Below are 22,968 nucleotides of genomic sequence, written 5' to 3' on the forward strand. Positions count from 1 at the left end.
TGCAGCAATGAGGTGAAAAAAAGGCACTTCTGCGTATGCGGCGCAATGCGCACGCACAACGTATTATTACAACGACCGATGTAGTTTCACACAAGGTCTAGCGAACCTTTTCAGTCACACTGCTGGCTGCAGAGTGATTGACAGGAAGAGGGCGTTTCTGGGTGCCAACTGACCATTTTCAGGGAGTTTTTGTTAAAAAACGCAGGCGTGCCAGGAAAAACGCAGGCGTGGCTGGGCGAACGCAGGGTGTGTTTGACGTCAAAACAGGAACTGAACAGTCTGAAGTGATCGTAAGCGCTGAGTAGGTTTTGAGCTACTCTAAAACTGCACGAAAACTTTGTAGCCGCTCTGCGATCCTTTCGTTCGCACTTCTGTTAAGCTAAAATACACTCCCAGAGGGAGGCGGCATAGCGTTTGCACGGCTGCTAAAAGCAGCTAGTGAGCAAACAATGACCACCTATATGTAGAGCCATGGCAGTGGGTCCTTACCGGTGCTCGCAGCTAAGCAGAGTGCACAGTGATTCCTTCACAAACACTGCCATTTCTTTCTGGTCTAACAGATATGGCCTGGGTTCAGAAGCCACACGTTGCCAATTGTTGTGTCCATGTAAGTGCTCATTGACAAAAAACAGACATGGAGACCAGGAGCTGAAATCAGCATGCCGCTTTCAACTTTACTTGACTGCAAACGAACATAAAGCAACACACTTTTGCAGCAATCTGCACAATTGCACTGAACAACAAAACAGTGGTGAAACATGGTACTGCAAGTATAAAACAGAAATGCACAGCAATGTAAATCTGACATAGCCAGATTCCAATGTCTAACACCCATAGCAACCAATTTGATTCTAATTATTATTTTCTAGAAGGTGCTAGATAAATAAGGAAAACATGCTTCTACAAACCCACCCTTTAGTAAATATAAACCTTAGCATTACCAAACATCCTCTTGAGCAGGATCACTTTTTTGGACAGTAAGACAATGGGATTGATGTATCATGCAGCAAAATTGATTGCAGATGTGGACCACGAGAGAAGTTGCCCATAGCAACCAATCAGTTTTGAGGTAGCATTTATATAGCATCACATATATATGCATAACATACATTAGTGCTGGTATACGACTTGTCTCAGACGCAAATTAGAAAGAGTATTTCATACAGATATTATTACTCTTATTGCAAAGGGAGGACAATATGTAATGTCAGGAGGATCATGGGATATGTGACACCACATCTCTTCCCACTGTTCAGGGAATGAATGGCTACAATGTTTCAAAGCTCAGAATGAGGTTACTTCTAGTGTTGTATACCAAACACCAGAAAGTGTGGGGAGGAGACTGGTCAGATCTCTGGGCTGGTAACACACAGTTACATGATGTGAGGGGGAGAGCAGGAGAATAATAGGGGCTGATGGATCCTGATGTATGAGATACACCAGAGAGAGTGGGAAGGAGACTGGTCAGATCTCTGGGCTGGTTACACACAGTGACATGATGTGAGGGGGAGAGCAGGAGTATAATAGGGGCTGATGGATCCTGATGTATGAGATACACCAGAGAGTGTGGGGAGGAGACTGGTCAGATCTCTGGGCTGGTTACACACAGTGACATGATGTGAGGGGAGAGCAGGAGTATAATAGGGGCTGATGGCTCCTGATGTACGAGATACACCACAGAGTGTGGGGAGGAGACTGGTCAGATCTCTGGGCTGGTTACACACAGTGACATGATGTGAGGGGAGAGCAGGAGTATAATAGGGGCTGATGGATCCTGATGTATGAGATACACCAGGGAGTGTGGGGAAGGAGACTGGTCAGATCTCTGGGCTGGTAGCACACAGTAACATGATGTGAGGAGGAGAGCAGGAGTATAATAGGGGCTGATGGCTCCTGATGTATGAGATACACCAGAGAGTGTGGGGAGGAGACTGGTCAGATCTCTGGGCTGGTAGCACACAGTGACATGATGTGAGGAGGAGAGCAGGAGTATAATAGGGGCTGATGGCTCCTGATGTATGAGATACAACGGAGAGTGTGGGGAGGAGACTGGTCAGATCTCTGGGCTGGTAACACACAGTGACATGATGTGAGGGGGAGAGCAGGAGTATAATAGGGGCTGATGGCTCCTGATGTATGATACACACCAGAGAGTGTGGGGAGGAGACTGGTCAGATCTCTGGGCTGGTAACACACAGTGACATGATGTGAGGGGGAGAGCAGGAGTATAATAGGGGCTGATGGCTCCTGATGTATGATACACACCAGAGAGTGTGGGGAGGAGACTGGTCAGATCTCTGGGCTGGTAACACACAGTGACATGATGTGAGGGGGAGAGCAGGAGTATAATAGGGGCTGATGGCTCCTGATGTATGATACACACCAGAGAGTGTGGGGAGGAGACTGGTCAGATCTCTGGGCTGGTAACACACAGTGACATGATGTGAGGGGGAGAGCAGGAGTATAATAGAGGCTGATGAACCCTGACTCCCCTGCTGGGCAGTTACTTTATTGTTATGTCTGTATGGACAGAGGGGGTAAAGAATAAAAGATTGCTGAAGTAACAGAACAAGGATAATATGTGACTCTTTTCTGTAGTAAGTGTGTATTACTCACCTGTGCTGATACCTGTAGGGATCTCCTCCTCCTTACACTGCTGATCACCCATCACATACGTCTCATCTTCTACCTTTATATCTTCTACGTTAACAAGTTCTTCAATCTGAATAGAACACAGGACAATACAAATAAAACAATTCATATGGTCTGCTCCAATTCAGGGTAAAAAGAAGACAAGAGTGTATCAGATCTGCACAGCTTCCCTACACATCATATACTGTAGCGTCAACTTTGGTATTTGGCAAGTCCCTGAATTCCACCTACCTGACCCTCCTGTGGGACACTGTGATTCTCCTCTGTATGATCCTGGGAATACAGAGGACGGGGACATCTCTCTGGGGTATTCCTGTTACTGGCTCCATCTGTAGGAGACACACAGTGACTGAGTACATTGTATATAATAAGAATTTACTTACCGATAATTCTATTTCTCATAGTCCTTAGTGGATGCTGGGGACTCCGTAAGGACCATGGGGAATAGCGGCTCCGCAGGAGACTGGGCACAAAAGTAAAAGCTGTATGACTAGCTGGTGTGCACTGGCTCCTCCCCCTATGACCCTCCTCCAAGCCTCAGTTAGGATACTGTGCCCGGACGAGCGTACACAATAAGGAAGGATTTTGAATCCCGGGTAAGACTCATACCAGCCACACCAATCACACCGTATAACTTGTGATCTGAACCCAGTTAACAGCATGATAACAGAGGATCCTCTGAAAAGATGGCTCACAACAAGAACCCGATTAGTTAACAATAACTATGTACAAGTATTGCAGATAATCCGCACTTGGGATGGGCGCCCAGCATCCACTACGGACTATGAGAAATAGAATTATCGGTAAGTAAATTCTTATTTTCTCTAACGTCCTAAGTGGATGCTGGGGACTCCGTAAGGACCATGGGGATTATACCAAAGCTCCCAAACGGGCGGGAGAGTGCGGATGACTCTGTAACACCGAATGAGAGAACTCCAGGTCCTCCTCAGCCAGGGTATCAAATTTGTAGAATTTAGCAAACGTGTTTGCCCCTGACCAAGTAGCTGGTCGGCAAAGTTGTAAAGCCGAGACCCCTCGGGCAGCCGCCCAAGATGAGCCCACTTTCCTTGTGGAATGGGCTTTTACAGATTTTGGCTGTGGCAGGCCCGCCACAGAATGTGCAAGCTGAATTGTGCTACAAATCCAACGAGCAATAGTCTGCTTAAAAGCAGGAGCACCCAGCTTGTTGGGTGCATACAGAATAAACAACGAGTCAGATTTTCTGACTCCAGCCGTCCTGGAAACCTATATTTCCAGGGCTCTGACAACATCTAGCAACTTGGAGTCCTCCAAGTCCCTAGTAGCCGCAGGCACCACAATAGGTTGATTCAGGTGAAACGCTGAAAAACACCTTAGGGACAAACTGAGGACAAATCCTCAATTCCGCCCTGTCCGAATGGAAAATCAGATGAGGGCTTTTACAGGATAAAGCCGCCAATTCTGACACGCACCTGGCCCAGGCCAGGGCCAACAGCATGACCACTTTCCATGTGAGATATTTTAACTCTGCATATTTAAGTGGTTCAAACCAATGTGACTTTTGGAACCCAAAAACTACATTTAGATCCCAAGGTGCCACTGGAGGCACAAAAGGAGGCTGTATATACAGTACCCCTTTCACAAACGTCTGAACTTCAGGGACTGAAGCTAGTTCTTTTTTGGAAGAAAATTGACAGGGCCGAAATTTGAACCTTAATGGACCTCCATTTCAGGCCCATAGACACTCCTGTTTGCAGGAAATGTAGGAATCGACCTAGTTGAAAATTCCTCCGTCTGGGCCTTACTGGCCTCGCACCCCGCAACATATTTTTGCCAAATGCGGTGATAATGTTTTGCGGTTATATCTTTCCTGGCTTTGATCAGGATAGGAATGACTTCATCCGGAATGCCTTTCTCCTTCAGGATCCGGCGTTCAACCGCCATGCCGTCAAACGCAGCCGCGGTAAGTCTTGGAACAGACAGGGTCCTTGCTGGAGCAGGTCCCTTCTTAGAGGTAGAGGCCACGGATCCTCCGTGAGCATCTCTTGAAGTTCCGGTTACCAAGTCCTTCTTGGCCAATCCGGAGCCACGAATATAGTGCTTACTCCTCTCCATCTTATAATTCTCAGTAACTTGGTATGAGAGGCAGAGGAGGGAACACATACACTGACTGGTACACCCACTGTGTTACCAGAGCGTCTACAGCTATTGCCTGAGGGTCCCTTGACCTGGCGCACTACCTGTCGAGTTTTATAAACATGTGGAAGACTTCTGGGTGAAGTCCCCACTCTCCCGGGTGGAGATCGTGTCTGCTGAGGAAGTCTGCTTCCCAGTTGTCCACTCCCGGAATGAATACTGACAGTGCTAGCACATGATTTTTCGCCCAGCGAAAAATCCTTGCAGCTTCTGCCATTGCCCTCCTGCTTCTTGTGTCACCCTGTCTGTTTACGTGGTTGACTGCCGTGATGTTGTCTGAATGGATCAACTCCGGGTGACCTTGAAGCAGAGGTCTTGCTGAGCTTAGAGCATTGTAAATGGCCCTTAGCTTCAGGATATTTATGTGAAGTGATGTCTCCAGGCTTGACCATAAGCTCTGGAAATTCCTTCCCTGTGTGACTGCTCCCCAGCCTCGCAGGCTGGCATCCGTGGTCACCAGGACCCAGTCCTGAATGTGCGGCCCTCTAGAAGATGAGCACTCTGCAACCACCCCAGGAGAGACACCCATGTGCTTGGTGACAGGGTTATCCGCTGATGCATCTGAAGATGCGACCCGGACCATTTGTCCAGCAGGTCCCACTGAAAAGTTCTTGCGTGGAATCTGCCGAATGGGATTGCTTCGTAGGAAGCCACCAATTTTCCCAGAACCATTTCATTGATGTACTGAGACTTGGCTCGGTTATAGGAGGTTCCCGACTAGCTCGGATAACTCCCTGACTTTCTCCTCCGGGAGAAACACCTTTTTCTGGACTGTGTCCAGGATCATCCCTAGGAACAGAAGACGAGTCGTCGGAATCAGCTGAGATTTTGGAATATTGAGAATCCAATCGTGCTGCCGCAACACTACCTGAGATAGTGCTACACCGACCTCCAACTGTTCCCTGGATCTTACCCTTATCAGGGAATCGTCCAAGTAAGGGATAACTAAAATTCCCTTCCTTCGAAGGAGTATCATCATTTCGGCCATTACCTTGGTAAAGACCCGGGGTGCCGTGCACCATCCATACGGCAGCGTCTGAACTGATAGTGACAGTTCTGTACCGTAAACCTGAGGTACCCTTGGTGAGAAGGGTAAATTGGGACATGAAGGTAAGCATCCTTGATGTCCCGAGACATCATGTAGTCCCCTTCTTCCAGGTTCGCAATCACTGCTCTGAGTGACTCAATCTTGAATTTGAACCTCCGTATGTAAGTGTTCAAGATTTTAGATTTAGAATCGGTCTCACCGAGCCGTCCGGCTTCGGTACCACCACAGTGTGGAATAATACCCCCTTCCCTGTTGCAGGAGGGGTACCTTGATTATCACCTGCTGGGAATACAGCTTGTGAATGGTTTTCAAAACTGCCTCCATGTCAGAAGGAGACATCGGTAAAGCCGATTTTAGGAAATGGCGAGGGGGAGACGTCTCGAATTCCAATTTGTACCCCTGAGATATCACCTGAAGGATCCAGGGGTCTACTTGCGAGTGAGCCCACTGCGCGCTGAAATTCATTGAGACGGGCCCCCACCGTGCCTGATTCTGCTTGTAAAGCCCCAGCGTCATACTGAGGGCTTCTGTTCCTGGGAACTGGCTGATTTCTGCAGCCTTTTTCCTCTCCCTCTGTTACGGGTCAGAAATGAGGAACCTTTTGCCCGCTTGCCCACGATAAGACTGCGCCTGACAATAAGGCGTCTTCTTATGTTGAGAGGCGACCTGGGGTACAAACGTGGATTTCCCAGCTGTTACCGTGCCCACCAGGTCTGAAAGACCGACCCCAAATAACTCCTCCCCTTAATAAGGCAATACTTTCAAATGCCGTTTGGAATCCGTATCACCTGACCACTGTCGTGTCCATAACCCTCTACTGGTAGAAATGGACAACGCACTTAGACTTGATGCCAGTCGGCAAATATTCCGCTGTGCATCACGCATATATAGAAATGCATCTTTTAAATGCTCTATAGGCAAAAATATACTGTCCCTTTCTAGGGTTTCAATATTTTCAGTCAGGGAATCCGACCACGCCAACCCAGCACTGCACATCCAGGCTGAGGCGATTGCTGGTCGCAATATAACACCAGTATGTGTGTAAATACATTTTAGGATACCCTCCTGCTTTCTATCAGCAGGATCCTTAAGGGCGGCCATCTCAGGAGAGGGTAGAGCCCTTACAAGCGTGTGAGCGCTTTATCCACCCTAGGGGGTGTTTCCCAACGCACCCTAACCTCTGGCGGGAAAGGATATAATGCCAATAACATTTTAGAAATTATCAGTTGTTATCGGGGGAAACCCACGCATCATCACACACCTCATTTAATTTCTCAGATTCAGGAAAACTACAGGTAGTTTTTCCTCACCGAACATAATACCCCTTTTTGGTGGTACTCGTATTATCAGAAATGTGTAAAACATTTTTCATTGCCTCAATCATGTAACGTGTGGCCCTACTGGAAGTCACATTTGTCTCTTCACCGTCGACACTGGAGTCAGTATCCGTGTCGGCGTCTATATCTGCCATCTGAGGTAACGGGCGCTTTAGAGTCCCTGACGGCCTAAGAGACGTCTGGACAGGCACAAGCTGAGTAGCCGACTGTCTCATGTCAACCACTGTCTTTTATACAGAGCTGACACTGTCACGTAATTCCTTCCAACAGTTCATCCACTCAGGTGTCGACCCCCTAGGGGGTGACATCACTATTACAGGCAATCTGCTCCGTCTCCACATCATTTTTCTCCTCATACATGTCGACACAAACGTACCGACATACAGCACACACACAGGGAATGCTCTGATAGAGGACAGGAGGACCCCACTAGCCCTTTGGGGAGACAGAGGGAGAGTTTGCCAGCACACACCAGAGCGCTATACATATACAGGGATAACCTTATATAAGTGTTTTTCCCCTTATAGCTGCTGTATCTTTAATAACTGCGCGTAATTAGTGCCCCCCTCTCTTTTTTAACCCTTTCTGTAGTGTAGTGACTGCAGGGGAGAGCCAGGGAGCTTCCCTCCAACGGAGCTGTGAGGGAAAATGGCGCCAGTGTGCTGAGGAGATAGGCTCCGCCCCCTTATCGGCGGCCTTATCTCCCGTTTTTCTATGTATTCTGGCAGGGGTTAAATGCATCCATATAGCCCAGGAGCTATATGTGATGCATTTTTTTGCCATCCAAGGTGTTTTTATTGCGTCTCAGGGCGCCCCCCCCCAGCGCCCTGCACCCTCAGTGACCGGAGTGTGAAGTGTGCTGAGAGCAATGGCGCACAGCTGCAGTGTTGTGCGCTACCTTGTTGAAGACAGGACGTCTTCTGCCGCCGATTTTCCGGACCTCTTCTGTCTTCTGGCTCTGTAAGGGGGCCGGCGGCACGGCTCTGGGACCCATCCATGGCTGGGCCTGTGATCGTCCCTCTGGAGCTAATGTCCAGTAGCCTAAGAAGCCCAATCCACTCTGCACGCAGGTGAGTTCGCTTCTTCTCCCCTTAGTCCCTCGATGCAGTGAGCCTGTTGCCAGCAGGTCTCACTGAAAATAAAAAACCTAAAACTAAACTTTTCACTAAGCAGCTCAGGAGAGCCACCTAGTGTGCACCCTTCTCGTTCGGGCACAGAAATCTAACTGAGGCTTGGAGGAGGGTCATAGGGGGAGGAGCCAGTGCACACCAGGTAGTCCTAAAGCTTTTACTTTTGTGCCCAGTCTCCTGCGGAGCCGCTATTCCCCATGGTCCTTACGGAGTCCCCAGCATCCACTTAGGACGTTAGAGAAATGGGATTATCAGGTGATGTGTATCTAGGTGGCCCCATAGCTGCTCTCTCCATTACACTACATGACAGTCTCCTCTTACCCAATGATGTAAGGGGCCGGTGATTCTCCATCATCACGTCCTTGTACAGACCCCTGTGTTCCTCTATATACTCCCACTCCTCCATGGAGAAATAGACAGTGACATCCTCACACCTTATGGGAACCTGACAACACAATGATACAGTCATCACCCAGACACATCCCCTGGTGTTACTGTATAATGTCCCATTCCCAGCAGTCACCTCTCCAGTCATCACCCAGACACATCCCAAGGTGTTACTGTATAATGCCCCATTCCCAGCAGTCACCTCTCCAGTCATCACCCAGACACATCCCCTGGTGTTACTGTATAATGTCCCATTCCCAGCAGTCACCTCTCCAGTCATCACCCAGACACATCCCAAGGTGTTACTGTATAATGCCCCATTCCCAGCAGTCACCTCTCCAGTCATCACCCAGACACATCTCCTGGTGTTACTGTATAATGTCCCATTCCCAGCAGTCACCTCTCCAGTCATCACCCAGACACATCCCCTGGTGCTACTGTATAATGTCCCATTCCCAGCAGTCACCTCTCCAGTCATCACCCAGACACATTCCCTGGTGTTACTGTATAATGTCCCATTCCCAGCAGTCACCTCTCCAGTCATCACCAAGACACATCCCCCTGTGTTACTGTATAATGTCCTATTCCCAGCAGTCACCTCTCCAGTCATCACCCAGACACATCCCCCTGTGTTACTGTATAATGTCCCATTCCCAGCAGTCACCTCTCCAGTCATCACCCAGACACATCCCCTGGTGTTACTGTATAATGTCCCATTCCCAGCAGTCACCTCTCCAGTCATCACCCAGACACATCCCCTGGTGTTACTGTATAATGCCCCATTCCCAGCAGTCACCTCTCCAGTCAGCAGCTGAATGATCTTGTTGGTGAGATCCAGGATCTTCTGGTCATTGTGCCTCTCATGCATGAGTGAGTGAGGTGGAGGCACCGTGATGGGGCTCTGGGTCCTGCTCAGTCCTCCTGACACACGAGGATGGCTGCTGTGTGGCTCACGCTCTCCAGATGTTCCCTTCACTACTGTGTGATCCTGTGTACAACATTCATTAAATTCTACCATGTGAACAGTAGATGCTTACATACATGTACCGTGTCATTATTACTAATAAAACCTGCTGCATTAGAAGAAAGCGAAATTTGCATATTGGGCTGATATATCAGATAGTAAGGAGTAAATTGATTTTGCACATTCTGGTCAGTTCAGGGTCACCGACAAGACTCAGAGATTAAAAAAATATTCATATAAAGTTTGATTGGAGAAATAAATAATGAAAAGAAAACATCACATGTAAATAGAATCTATAATCGCCTCCTTCACTATTTTATCACCAATGTCCCATGTACCTATAATCTACAGGCCTCTGCTGTCATGTATGAGACAAGAGGACATGACATTCCCAGAATCCCTCACCTCTCCAGTCAGCACACAGATGATGTCCAGGAAGAGATTTATTATCCTCTCAGTCATATCCATCTTCAATGCCTGGTGATTCTCCATCATCACATCCTTGTACAGGCCCCTGTGTTCCTCTATATACTCCCACTCCTCCATGGAGAGATAGACAGTGACGTCCTCACACCTTATAGGAACCTGACACACACAATGATACAGTCATCACCCAGACACATCCCCCGGTGTTACTGTACAATGCCCCATTCCCAGCAGTCACCTCTCCCGTCATCACCCAGATACATCCCCCGGTGTTACTGTATAATGTCCCATTCCCAGCAGTCACCTCTCCAATCATCACCCAGACACTGTCACGATCCGGGTATCTGGACGCCATTTCTTACCTATCAGATGCCTCCTAAGGCTGGCTCAGCGCTCCAGGACCGGATCCCATCTGTTATCCTGATGTGCACATTCCCGCATCCTCTCCTGTCTCTCTGGACGCGGTCACAGTAACGCCTTATACATCTGGCATGGCGTCTCCCGCGGCCTCCACCGCCGTCCCTGAGCTTCTGCATTCAGAGTGGCGATTACGTCAGCCGCGGCCTCCGCTGTGTCCGCGTGGTCGGATGTGCATCTGTCAGCCTGGCATCTCCTGTCTCCGGTGGCTGGCGTCGCCATTACTGTTTTCCAGACCACATGGATTACAATCCAAACTTCCCTCCAAGTGTCTGCATGGGCGCAGCCATCTTGGATTCTGTCAGCTGATCATTCCTACCAATCTGTTGTCAGTATTATTAATTTGCATAATTGCCTAGCCAATGCCTTCCTTGCTGCAGGTATAAATAGGTTGTGCCTGAGCAAGGAAGGCGTCAGTGCTTTGGTTGTCAAACCTAGTTCCAGTTTGTCTCTCTCCTGTGATTGTCTTCCAGGTTCCAGCTCCTGTCTCCAGACTTCTGCTATAGAGACCCGCACCAGCATTCCATCTGCGGTGTAGCCTGACTCTCCGATCCAATCTGGACTCACCTGTTTCCAGCTACAACATCACCCGCTTCCAGCTCAGCTTCCAGCAGTGTACAGCTTCTCTTAAAGGGCCGGTGTCCTTTCTGCAGTTTACCATTCTCCACCGGTATTATTATTTCTCCGCTCTCAAATTCTACATTACATCTATATTGTATCGCTCTCAAGCTTTATTTATTATTTAACTGGTTCCAGCCAGTATCCACTCCGTGCCAACACCTGTCTGGTTCTAACCAGTACCCACAGCAGCATTTTATCTACAGCAGTCCAGCTTTCCCTGGAACACCAGCTGGTACGACCCTGGGCTTTCCTCATTGCTACAGTTGAGTCTGGTAAGGATTTTCCAACTTGCAGATAATAAGAACTGTCTCATACCACCAGAGCTCTGTGGCCCCTGCCACCCTGTAGTACCCAGGAACTGTATTATTATTTCTCTGCTGATTTTTATGTTTCTTTTACTGCTACTGTGATGCATTGAGTTTGTCATAAATAAATATCATTGACTTTTACTCAAGTTGTCGTGGTCATGCCTTCGGGCGGTTTCTCTTCATGTTACTTACATGTCCAGGGGTCTGATACAACCTCCCAGGTTCCGGTACATCTCAGCCCCTACAACTGAGGCTACCTCCCGTCAGCTCAGGCCCTCAGTTGTGACAGACACATCCCCTGGTGTTACTGTATAATGCCCCATTCCCAGCAGTCACCTCTCCTGTCAGCAGCTGAATGATCTTGTTGGTAAGCTCCAGGATCTTCTGGTCACTGTGCCTCTCATGGATCAGTGAGTGAGGTAGAGGCACCGTGATGGGGTTCTGGGTCCTGCTCAGTCCTCCTGACACACGGGGATGGCTGCTGGGTGTCTCACAGTTCCCAGATGTCTTCCTCACTACTGTGTGATCCTGTGTATTGAGAGCGACACATCAATGAAACTGAATGAAAAACGACATCTATATCTCATGCCTAAAGCTGGCGTTAATATAACCAACAGTATGTTAACAGTAAAACCTGGTAAAAGAATGCAGAGGACCAGATTACCGCTCTCCACAAATGCTCCAGTGGGGTACCATGGCAGACCAGCCAAGAGGCCCCGACCATACAAGTCGAAAGAGCCCAGAGGGACGTCGGACAGGCGCATCGAGAGATAGATACGCCTGACGAATAGTGGCAGTAATCCACTGAGCAATAGATCCCTTGGAGGGTATCAGCCACAATTGGGAGCTACCACAAAGATCAAAAGTAAAAATTGAAAGCAAGATCTCTTGGTTCAAATGGAAAGCACCTTAGGTAAAAATATGTCTTCGTCCGTAACACCACCCTATCAGAATTAAGGATAAGTAAGGGAGGCTTACAAGACAGGGCCAGCAATTCCAATATCCACACAGAAAAGGCATTACCTAGGAGGAAAACCACCTTCAAGGTAAAGTAGCAGAATTTCACCATCTCAAGAGGCTCAAAAGGAGGTGTCTGAAGAGTCTCCATATCCATGAAGGGATAGGAAGAATGTATGACGGGAGTATATGAAGGACCTCTTAAAGGAAAGCTTGCACAGCCGGAATGAAAGTCATCTTTGGAAAAGGACTGAAAATGCAGACACTTGTCACTGTCACACTCCCTCACCTCCCCAGTTATGTCCCTGTGTTAGTAAGACACTCCCAGATCTCACCTCCCCAGTCAGGTCCCTGTGTTAGTAATATGAATATGAGTGATGTCACTGTGATACTCCCAGGACCCCTCACCTTTCCTGTCAGCAGCTGGATGATCTCCACAGTGAGGTTTAATATCCTTTCAGTCACACGACTCCTGTCCTTGTCCATCTTCCGTGACATCATTTACGTGACTTCTAGTAAAGGGTCTCCGGTTCCTCACAGCTAAATGGCCCAAGAATAAATGTAATAATTAAAATAAATATCAGAGAGAGTTTACAAGTACCATAGTCATACAGCAACTCTGTATTACTGTCTGCATAATTTATTCTTCTAGTCTCACACATTAAGATTCCTTATAGAGCTCTGGGGGAGATTCATTCAGGCTTAAGGTCTGAATACGGACACAGACCAGTCTGAAACTTAATCCCAAATTGGAACTTTTAAAAAAATAAATCCCATCTTTTTGACCGACTCGCAGTCATCCGCATTGTCAGATCTGGAGCTGCGACTCCCTCCCGTCATAGCTGCCTGAGATGAGATTGGAGTGCGACCGGAGGGGTTACTTCCCTGACAGTGCAGAAAACACTAATGTTCGCAGCACAATGGAAATGTATTGAAGTTAATGGGTCGACTGTGCAGCTAATGAGGCCTTAGGTGGCTTCCGGCATCTGACCTGCTCCATGAAACAGACGCAAACATGAAAATAATAAGAATTTACTTACCGATAATTCTATTTCTCGGAGTCCGTAGTGGATGCTGGGGTTCCTGAAAGGACCATGGGGAATAGCGGCTCCGCAGGAGACAGGGCACAAAAAGTAAAGCTTTAGGATCAGGTGGTGTGCACTGGCTCCTCCCCCCATGACCCTCCTCCAAGCCAGTTAGATACTGTGCCCGGACGAGCGTACATAATAAGGAAGGATTTTGAATCCCGGGTAAGACTCATACCAGCCACACCAATCACACTGTACAACCTGTGATCTGAACCCAGTTAACAGTATGATAACAGCGGAGCCTCTGAAAAGATGGCTCACAACAATAATAACCCGATTTTTGTAACTATGTACAAGTATTGCAGATAATCCGCACTTGGGATGGGCGCCCAGCATCCACTACGGACTCCGAGAAATAGAATTATCGGTAAGTAAATTCTTATTTTCTCTATCGTCCTAGTGGATGCTGGGGTTCCTGAAAGGACCATGGGGATAATACCAAAGCTCCCAAACGGGCGGGAGAGTGCGGATGACTCTGCAGCACCGAATGAGAGAACTCCAGGTCCTCCTTAGCCAGGGTATCAAATTTGTAGGATTTTACAAACGTGTTTGCCCCTGACTAAATAACCGCTCGGCAAAGTTGTAAAAGCCGAGACCCCTCGGGCAGCCGCCCAAGATGAGCCCACCTTCCTTGTGGAATGGGCATTTACATATTTTGGCTGTGGCAGGCCTGCCACAGAATGTGCAAGCTGAATTGTATTACACATCCAACTAGCAAAAGTCTGCTTAAAAGTAAGAGCACCCAGTTTGTTGGGTGCATACAGGATAACAGCAAGTCAGTTTTCCTGACTCCAGCCGTCCTGGAACATATTTTCAGGGCCCTGACAACATCTAGCAACTTGGAGTCCTCCAAGTCCCCAGCAGGTGCAAGGCACCACAATAAGCTGGTTCAGGTGAAACACTGACACCACCTTAGGGAGAGAATTGGGGACGAGTCCGCAGCTCTGCCCTGTCCGAATGGACAAACAGATATGGGCTTTTTTGAGAAAAAAACCACCAATTTGACACTCGCCTGGTCCAGGCCAGGGCCAAGATCATGGTCACTTTTCATGTGAGATGCTTCAAATCCACAGATTTGACTGGTTTTAAACCAATGTGATTTGAGGAATCCCAGAACTACGTTGAGATCCCACAGTGCCACTGGAGGCACAAAAGGGGGTTGCATATGCAATACTCCCTTGACAAAATTCTGGACTTCAGGAACTGAAGCCAATTCTTTCTGGAAGAAAATCGACAGGGCCGAAACTTGAACCTTAATGGACCCCAATTTGAGGCCCATAGACACTCCTGTTTTCAGGAAATGCAGGAAACGACCGAGTCGAAATTTCTTTGTGGGGCCTTCCTGGCCTCACACCACGCAACATATCTTCGCCACATGTGGTGATAACGTTGTGCGGTCACCTCCCTTCTGGCTTTGACCAGGGTAGGAATGACCTCTTCCGGAATGCCCTTTTCCCTTAGGATCCGGCGTTCCACCGCCATGCCGACAAACGCAGCCGCGGTAAGTCTTGGAACAGACATGGTACCTGCTGAAGCAAGTCCCTTCTTAGCGGCAGAGGCCATAAAACCTCTGTAAGCATCTCTTGAAGTTCCGGGTACCAAGTCCCTCTTGGCCAATCCGGAGCCACGAGCATAGTTCTTACTCCTCTACGTCTTATAATTCTCAGCACCTTAGGTATGAGAAGCAGAGGAGGGAACACACACACCGACTGGTACACCCACGGTGTTACCAGAACGTCCACAGCTATTGCCTGAGGGTCTCTTGACCTGGCGCAATACCTGTCCCGTTTTTTGTTCAGACGGGACGCCATCATGTCCACCTTTGGTATTTCCCAACGGTTTACAATCATGTGGAAAAAACTTCCCGATGAAGTTTCCACTCTCCCGGGTGGAGGTCGTGCCTGCTGAGGAAGTCTGCTTCCCAGTTTCCATTCCCGGGATGAAACACTGCTGACAGTGCTATCACATGATTTTCCGCCCAGCGAAAAGTCCTTGCAGTTTTTGCCATTGCCCTCCTGCTTCTTGTGTCGCCCTGTCTGTTTACGTGGGCGACTGCCGTGATGTTTTTCCCACTGGATCAATACCGGCTGACCTTGAAGCAGAGGTCTTGCTAAGCTTAGAGTATTATAAATTTACCCTTAGCTCCAGTATATTTATGTGGAGAAAAGTCTCCAGACTTGATCACACTCCCTGGAAATTTTTTCCTTGTGTGACTGCTCCCCAGCCTCTCGGGCTGGGCTCCGTGGTCACCAGCATCCAATCCTGAATGCCAAATCTGCGGCCCTCTAGAAGATGGGCACTCTATAACCACCACAGGAGAGACACCCTTGTCCTTGGATATAGGGTTATCCGCTGATGCATCTGAAGATGCGATCCGGACCATTTTTCCAGCAGATCCCACTGAAAAGTTCTTGCGTGAAATCTGCCGAATGGAATTGCTTCGTAGGAAGCCACCATTTTTACCAGGACCCTTGTGCAATGATGCACTGTTTTTAAGAGGTTCCTGACTAGCTCGGATAACTCCCTGGCTTTCTCTTCCGGGAGAAACACCTTTTTCTGGACTGTGTCCAGAATCATCCCTAGGCACAGCAGACGTGTCGTCGGGATCAGCTGCAATTTTGGAATATTTAGAATCCACCCGTGCTGTTGTAGCAGTATCCGAGATAGTGCTACTCCGACCTCCAACTGTTCCCTGGACTATGCCCTTATCAGGAGATCGTCCAAGTAAGGGATAATTAAGACGCCTTTTCTTCGAAGAAGAATCATCATTTCGGCCATTACCTTGGTAAAGACCCGGGGTGCCGTGGACAATCCAAACGGCAGCGTCTAAAACTGATAGTGACAGTTCTGCACCACGAACCTGAGGTACCCTTAGTGAGAAGGGCAAATTTGGGACATAGAGGTAAGCATCCCTGATGTCCCCGGACACTATATAGTCCCCTTCTTCCTGGTTCGTTATCACTGCTCTGAGTGACTCCATCTTGATTTGAACCTTTGTAAGTGTTCAAAATTTTTTTTAGAATAAGTCTCACCTAGCCTTCTGGCTTCAGTACCACAATATAGTGTGGAATAATACCCCTTTTCCTTGTAGTAGGAGGGGTAATTTAATTATCACCTGCTGGGAATACAGCTTGTGAATTTTTTCCCATACTGCCTCCTTGTCGGAGGGAGACCTTGGTAAAGCAGACTTCAGGAGCCTGCGAAGAGGAAACGTCTCTACATTCCAATCTGTACCCCTGGGATACTACTTGTAGGATCCAGGGGTCCTGTACGGTCTCAGCGCCATGCTGAGAACTTGTCAGAAGCGGTGGAGCGCTTCTGTTCCTGGGAATGGGCTGCCTGCTGCAGTCTTCTTCCCTTTCCTCTATCCCTGGGCAGATATGATCTTATAGGGACGAAAAGACTGAGGTTGAAAAGACGGTGTCTTTTTCTGCAGAGATGTGACTTAGGGTAAAAACGGTGGATTTTCCAGCAGTTGCCGTGGCCACCAGGTCCGATGGACCGACCCCAAAAAACTCCTCTTCCTTTATACGGCAATACACCTTTTTGCCGTTTGGAATCTGCATCACCTGACCACTGTCGTGTCCATAACATCTTCTGGCAGATATGGACATCGCATTTACTCTTGATGCCAGAGTGCAAATATCCCTCTGTGCATCTCGCATATATAGAAATGCATCCTTTAAATGCTCTATAGTCAATAAAATACTGTCCCTGTCAAGGGTATCAATATTTTTAGTCAGGGAATCCGACCAAGCCACCCCAGCTCTGCACATCCAGGCTGAGGCGATCGCTGGTCGCAGTATAACACCAGTATGTGTGTATATACTTTTATGATATTTTCCAGCCTCCTGTCAGCTGGTCCTTGAGGACGGCCCTATCTATAGACGGTACCGCCACTTGTTTTGATAAGCGTGTGAGCGCCTTATCCACCCTAAGGGGTGTTTCCCAACGCGCCCTAACTTCTGGCGGGAAAGGGTATACCACCCATAATTTTCTATCGGGGGGAACCCACGCATCATCACACACTTTATTTAATTTATCTGATTCAGGAAAAACTACTGTAGTTTTTTCACATCCCACATAATACCCTCTTTTGTGGTACTTGTAGTATCAGAAATATGTAACACCTCCTTCATTGCCTTTAACGTGTGGCCCTAATAAGGAATACGTTTGTTTATTCACCGTCGACACTGGATTCAGTGTCCCTGTCTGTGTCTGTGTCGACCGACTAAAGTAAACGGGCGTTTTAAAACCCCTGACGGTGTTTTTGAGACGTCTGGACCGGTACTAATTGTTTGTCGGCCGTCTCATGTCGTCAACCGACCTTGCAGCGTGTTGACATTATCACGTAATTCCCTAAATAAGCCATCCATTCCGGTGTCGACTCCCTAGAGAGTGACGTCACCATTACAGACAATTGCTCCGCCTCCTCACCAACATCGTCCTCATACATGTCGACACACACGTACCGACACACAGCACACACACAGGGAATGCTCTGATAGAGGACAGGACCCACTAGCCCTTTGGAGAGACAGAGGGAGAGTTTGCCAGCACACACCAAAAACGCTATAATTATATAGGGACAACCTTATATAAGTGTTTTCCCTTATAGCATCTGTTTTATATATTTCTAACGCCAAATTAGTGCCCCCCCTCTCTGTTTTAACCCTGTTTCTGTAGTGCAGTGCAGGGGAGAGCCTGGGAGCCTTCCCTCCAGCCTTTCTGTGAGGGAAAATGGCGCTGTGTGCTGAGGAGATAGGCCCCGCCCCTTTTTCGGCGGCCTCGTCTCCCGCTTTTAACGGATTCTGGCAGGGGTTAAATATCTCCATATAGCCTCCGGAGGCTATATGTGAGGTATTTTTAGCCAAAATAGGTTTTCATTTGCCTCCCAGGGCGCCCCCCTCCCAGCGCCCTGCACCCTCAGGGGTGTGCTGAGAGGAAAATGGCGCACAGCTGCAGTGCTGTGCGCTACCTTTAGAAGACTGAGGAGTCTTCTGCCGCCGATTCTGGACCTCTTCTTACTTCAGCATCTGCAAGGGGGCCGGCGGCAAGGCTCCGGTGACCATCCAGGCTGTACCTGTGATCGTCCCTCTGGAGCTGATGTCCAGTAGCCAAGAAGCCAATCCATCCTGCACGCAGGTGAGTTCACTTCTTCTCCCCTAAGTCCCTCGTTGCAGTGATCCTGTTGCCAGCAGGACTCACTGTAAAATAAAAAACCTAAGCTAAACTTTTCTAAGCAGCTCTTTAGGAGAGCCACCTAGATTGCACCCTTCTCGGCCGGGCACAAAAATCTAACTGGCTTGGAGGAGGGTCATGGGGGGAGGAGCCAGTGCACACCACCTGATCCTAAAGCTTTACTTTTTGTGCCCTGTCTCCTGCGGAGCCGCTATTCCCCATGGTCCTTTCAGGAACCCCAGCATCCACTAGGACGATAGAGAAAAAAATCTTATCTCCAAACATATAGATAAGAGTGCCCATCCCCAATTGTTCATCCCAGAGACAATGTGGTGTGTAAAGCGTGTTGATAAGCACTGCGGCTGCTGTGTTCCTATATACGGATAAATGGGGGCTGTGGCCGGAGAGACCCCCAGCCCACGTGAGCAATGGCCGCCGCGGCACTGAAGGGGTTAATCCCTAGTGCCCGGCGCCATTATCGGGACAATGGGCGCTTGGCGCCATATTTCAAATATTGTGGGCGCTTGGCGCAGTGTTTGTACAAATGGCATAAAATGTATTTTAACAATGTGCCGCGGTCCCGGACCTCTCCGGCGACAGTGAGGGCAGCCCCCGGCGCGCTGAACAGTGTGTGCGCGCCGGGGGAGAGGGGAACCGCTGCATCCAGGAGATCAGCTCCCGCTGCAGCTATCGGGCGTGCGCCGCCGGAGTCCGGGAGCTCCGCTCCCGGCAACGGTGAGCACAGCCCCTCGGCGCACTGAGCTGTGTGTGCGCCGGGGGAGAAGGGTGAGCCGCTGCGGCTGGGAGCTCAGCTCCCATTGCACTGGAGGCGGCCAGCCGTGGCAGCCGGGAGGAATGTCCCGGGCTGCCAGGCGGCCGGGGGGGGCCACAGATTCGGCGCCCTGGCGGCGGGGGGATGATTAGGTTGGTGAGTGCTGGGGTCCGGGAGCTACGCTCCCGGCACCTCAGCACTGCAACAGACACAGAGCCACAGCGGCCGGGACAAGTGTCCCGGGCCGCCGGGCTTCGGTTCAGGGGGGTGTGCCGCTCTGTGCGGCGAGGCTACAAAAGTGAATGCCGCTCTGGGGGACAGGGAGAGCCAGCTCCCTGGACCCCAATGGTGGGCATTACAGGTAGGCTGGAGGATGGGGAAAGCCAGCCCCATACCTCCAGCACCGAGAGAGCCCTATCAGCCAGGCTGCAGGGCTAGGGGAGCCCAGCGCTGAGCACAGTATTTAAAAACACAGAACATTGGTTTTTAAATGTGTATATATATATATATATATATATATATATATATATATATATATATATATAGATAGATAGATAGATAGATAGATAGATAGATAGATAGATAGATAGATAGATTAGATAGATAGAGTTATGAGGCACTTCAGTGCCTGGGAATGTGGTTCAGTGTAGATTTAAAGGGAAACACATGTGTTTAAAGGAAATGTATTTAAAGGTAAATGCACTTACTTGGACGTGTGTCCCAGGGAGGGGGAATCCATGGCTGTGCAGGCTGATGGGTTCTCCCAGACCTTTTCCCCAAAAACAGAATACTTTCCCTTCCAGCCTCACTCTTGAAAGTGGCATTGGTAGAGAGAGAAGAAGCTCAGCTTTGAAACAAGCAGAGTGGTTTTCTGGAGCTCCATAGGGATCACCCGTAGTAGCCAGGAAACCTGGACCGGGGAGCTAGGCTGCCCAGCTTTGGAGCCCAATTCCAGGCTGCTGGCAGTGAGCTGGGTCCCGGGCAAGTTTCTGAAAGTCAGTTTAGGCGGGAAAACTTCCCCCAGCCTAGACTGAATGGCACCGGGGCGTATCCTGATCCTCCAGGATGGGACAGACAAAGGAGAGTGACCACTCCCCACTGTCCATAGAGAACAATGTTAGCTGTGCATGTGACCAAGGCATGCACAGCGCATGGGTAAACATTGATTGGTTGTAGACCACCGGGCGTGCTTACCCCCTGTGGTAATGTGTATTGGAGTTCGATAAAAGGAGGGCAGTTGCCCCATGAAAGTTGTATTGTACCATCTAAATTCTGCTGGAACAGCTTGCTGTATGCTGTTGCCCCTAGCAATAGGGAAGAGTCTTTTTTAAGGCTATTATTGAGCAAATAAACATCTCATCTGCCTCAAGAAGATTGCTTCATCTTGTGACCTACAAGGTTATGCCAAACATAGCCCCGTCCTCCGGCTGTCCAGGGAAGCACCTAATGTCTCCAAGTTCCGCCTTCTGCCAGCTACCGGTAGAGGCCTAGCAAGTGGCTAGTGGGGATTCGTCAACACCACACAGGTGTGGTAAGGCAGTGCGTCAGCACATACAGAGCAGAACCGTGATTCAAATGCCACGGCAGGTTAGGAGTTTGTTGGTGGCAGCATAAACCCGCCCACAACGCAGTGGGTGGAGTCAGTAACAGGCAGTTACTGGCGGTAAGCGGGAAACCCCTATGTGGTCAGGCCTCGTGTGACCTGACCCTCCATTCTGTGTGCAGGAGACGGGACGCGAAAGCGGCGAGTGCTTTCGTACGGGACCGTCCTGTCACAGAGGCGCTATTCCCATTTGCCACCAATTGAGTGCCATCATTATCAGCTTCACATGACCCGGTTCCCATCACTCTGGGGGCGTGTCCAGTGTTCCCCGAGCTGCTAAGCTGCCACCGGACCCTTCCAGCACAGTTTAGATGACGTGCACATTTCTTCCCCCAACCTTCCCTCTCCGTAGGATGCTGGGGTTAGTAGGTTGGATGGTGGAGTAGTGCCCGAAAAGAGGGATTATCCAGCCAGGAGGGGGAGAGAAGTGTCGACCTTTTGACCCTGTTGATCTTTTGACTGTTGACCCTAATGGCCTTTTGACCCCGTCAACCCTATGGTGTAGACCTATCTTTGTAACGTCTATATTCTGTATCACACCAGTTTGTCTTTAATTTGCAACATACACACACACCCAGAATATGCACAGGCGTATCAGGTGCTCCCACCCACCGATCCACTAGCGATTTATCATTCTTCCATCCAACAACCGATATATCGCATAGTGTGTACCCAGCCTAACTAATCTCTAACTCTACCTTATATGCTATTTACTCTAATAGTCCCCTACTCTCACTACACCTGAGATATTACATCTCTGCTAACAGAATTATTCCTCTTTAGGTTACACTCCCTCCATTATATAATCTTATGTGACATTAGGATTATAGTGTAAATAAATGCTAGGAGTAATGGTGGTCTTACTTCCCGGAATGTGAGTGACCCCGTCCTACCTCAAATAACTGTCCCCCCTTCCCCTTACACTAACCTGTATATTTACATACTATAACCTATACTCTATGCACCCACACAGGTTACACTCTTCTCCTATATAACTCTCCCCACTGAGGCAGGTGCATTACCATAGAAGAGGACAGGGTATCCGGTCTCTAGGTCGACCACTATTGGTCGACAGTAAAAAGGTTGACATGAGTTTTTCACAATTTCTTTTTTTAGAACTATTTCATGCTTAACGATCCTTGTGGACTACGATTGGGAATAGTAACTTGCCTGAAGCATAGCGAGCCATGCGAGAGGACATGGTGCACTAATTGGGGTTCCCGATCACCGTATGGAGAATTACAACCCCCCAAAAAAAAGAAAAAAGTTTTTTTCAAAAACCTCATGTCGACTTTTTGACTTACACCATGTCGACCTAGAAACTGTCAACCTACAATCCTTGTCGACCTAGTTACTGTCCCGAGTACATTGCATCCGGGAAGTATTCACAGCGCGTCACTTTTTCCACATTTTGTTATCTTACAGTCTTATTCCAAAATGGAATAAATTATTTTTATCTCGAAATTCTACACACAATACCCCATAATGACAACATGAGAAAAGTTTGAGATTTTTGCAAATTTATTAAAAATAAAAAACTAAGAAATCACATGTACATAAGTATTCACAGCCTTTGCCATGAAGCTCAAAAAGGATATTTATGGTAGACTTACCATTGTTAAATCTCTTTCTGCGAGGTACACTGGGTTCCACAGGGAAAACATCGGGTGTAGAGTGGATTCTGATCCGAAGAAGCACCAACAAGCTAAAGCTTTAGGCTGTCCCAGGATGCATTGGGGGGGGGGGGGGGGGGGGGGGCTCCTCTATAACCCCGCCTCCAGGCACTGTGAGCTCAGTTTTGTTAACCAGTCCAATGCAGGAGAAGGTAAAAAGAAAAGGCAGCTGTTAGTCACATAGAACCACATTCTCACGACAGGAGAAGGTACCAGCGGCTAATGCCAT

At 48.7% G+C, this 22,968-nt stretch overlaps 1 protein-coding gene across 2 annotated transcripts in view; it reads right to left on the reverse strand.

Annotated features, from left to right (window-relative positions):
• The window catches only part of LOC134983939 (zinc finger protein 432-like), a 107,930-nt gene that overhangs the window by 57,915 nt on the left and 27,047 nt on the right, over nucleotides 1–22,968 (reverse strand). The window contains exons 2-8 of one of the 2 annotated variants that reach the window (XM_063949549.1): nucleotides 12,831–12,962; nucleotides 11,802–11,993; nucleotides 10,099–10,278; nucleotides 9,526–9,717; nucleotides 8,664–8,787; nucleotides 2,884–2,981; nucleotides 2,617–2,722 (exon numbers count right to left, since the gene is read on the reverse strand). In XM_063949549.1, the coding sequence (XP_063805619.1) occupies nucleotides 2,617–2,722; nucleotides 2,884–2,981; nucleotides 8,664–8,787; nucleotides 9,526–9,717; nucleotides 10,099–10,278; nucleotides 11,802–11,993; nucleotides 12,831–12,923 (985 nt within the window). In that variant the 5' untranslated portion in view covers nucleotides 12,924–12,962. The remainder of the gene's footprint in view (nucleotides 1–2,616; nucleotides 2,723–2,883; nucleotides 2,982–8,663; nucleotides 8,788–9,525; nucleotides 9,718–10,098; nucleotides 10,279–11,801; nucleotides 11,994–12,830; nucleotides 12,963–22,968) is intronic. The other variant, XM_063949550.1, reaches the window with a different exon arrangement.

This window comes from Pseudophryne corroboree (assembly GCF_028390025.1).
Source record: "Pseudophryne corroboree isolate aPseCor3 chromosome 3 unlocalized genomic scaffold, aPseCor3.hap2 SUPER_3_unloc_3, whole genome shotgun sequence".
Lineage (NCBI taxonomy): Eukaryota > Metazoa > Chordata > Amphibia > Anura > Myobatrachidae > Pseudophryne > Pseudophryne corroboree.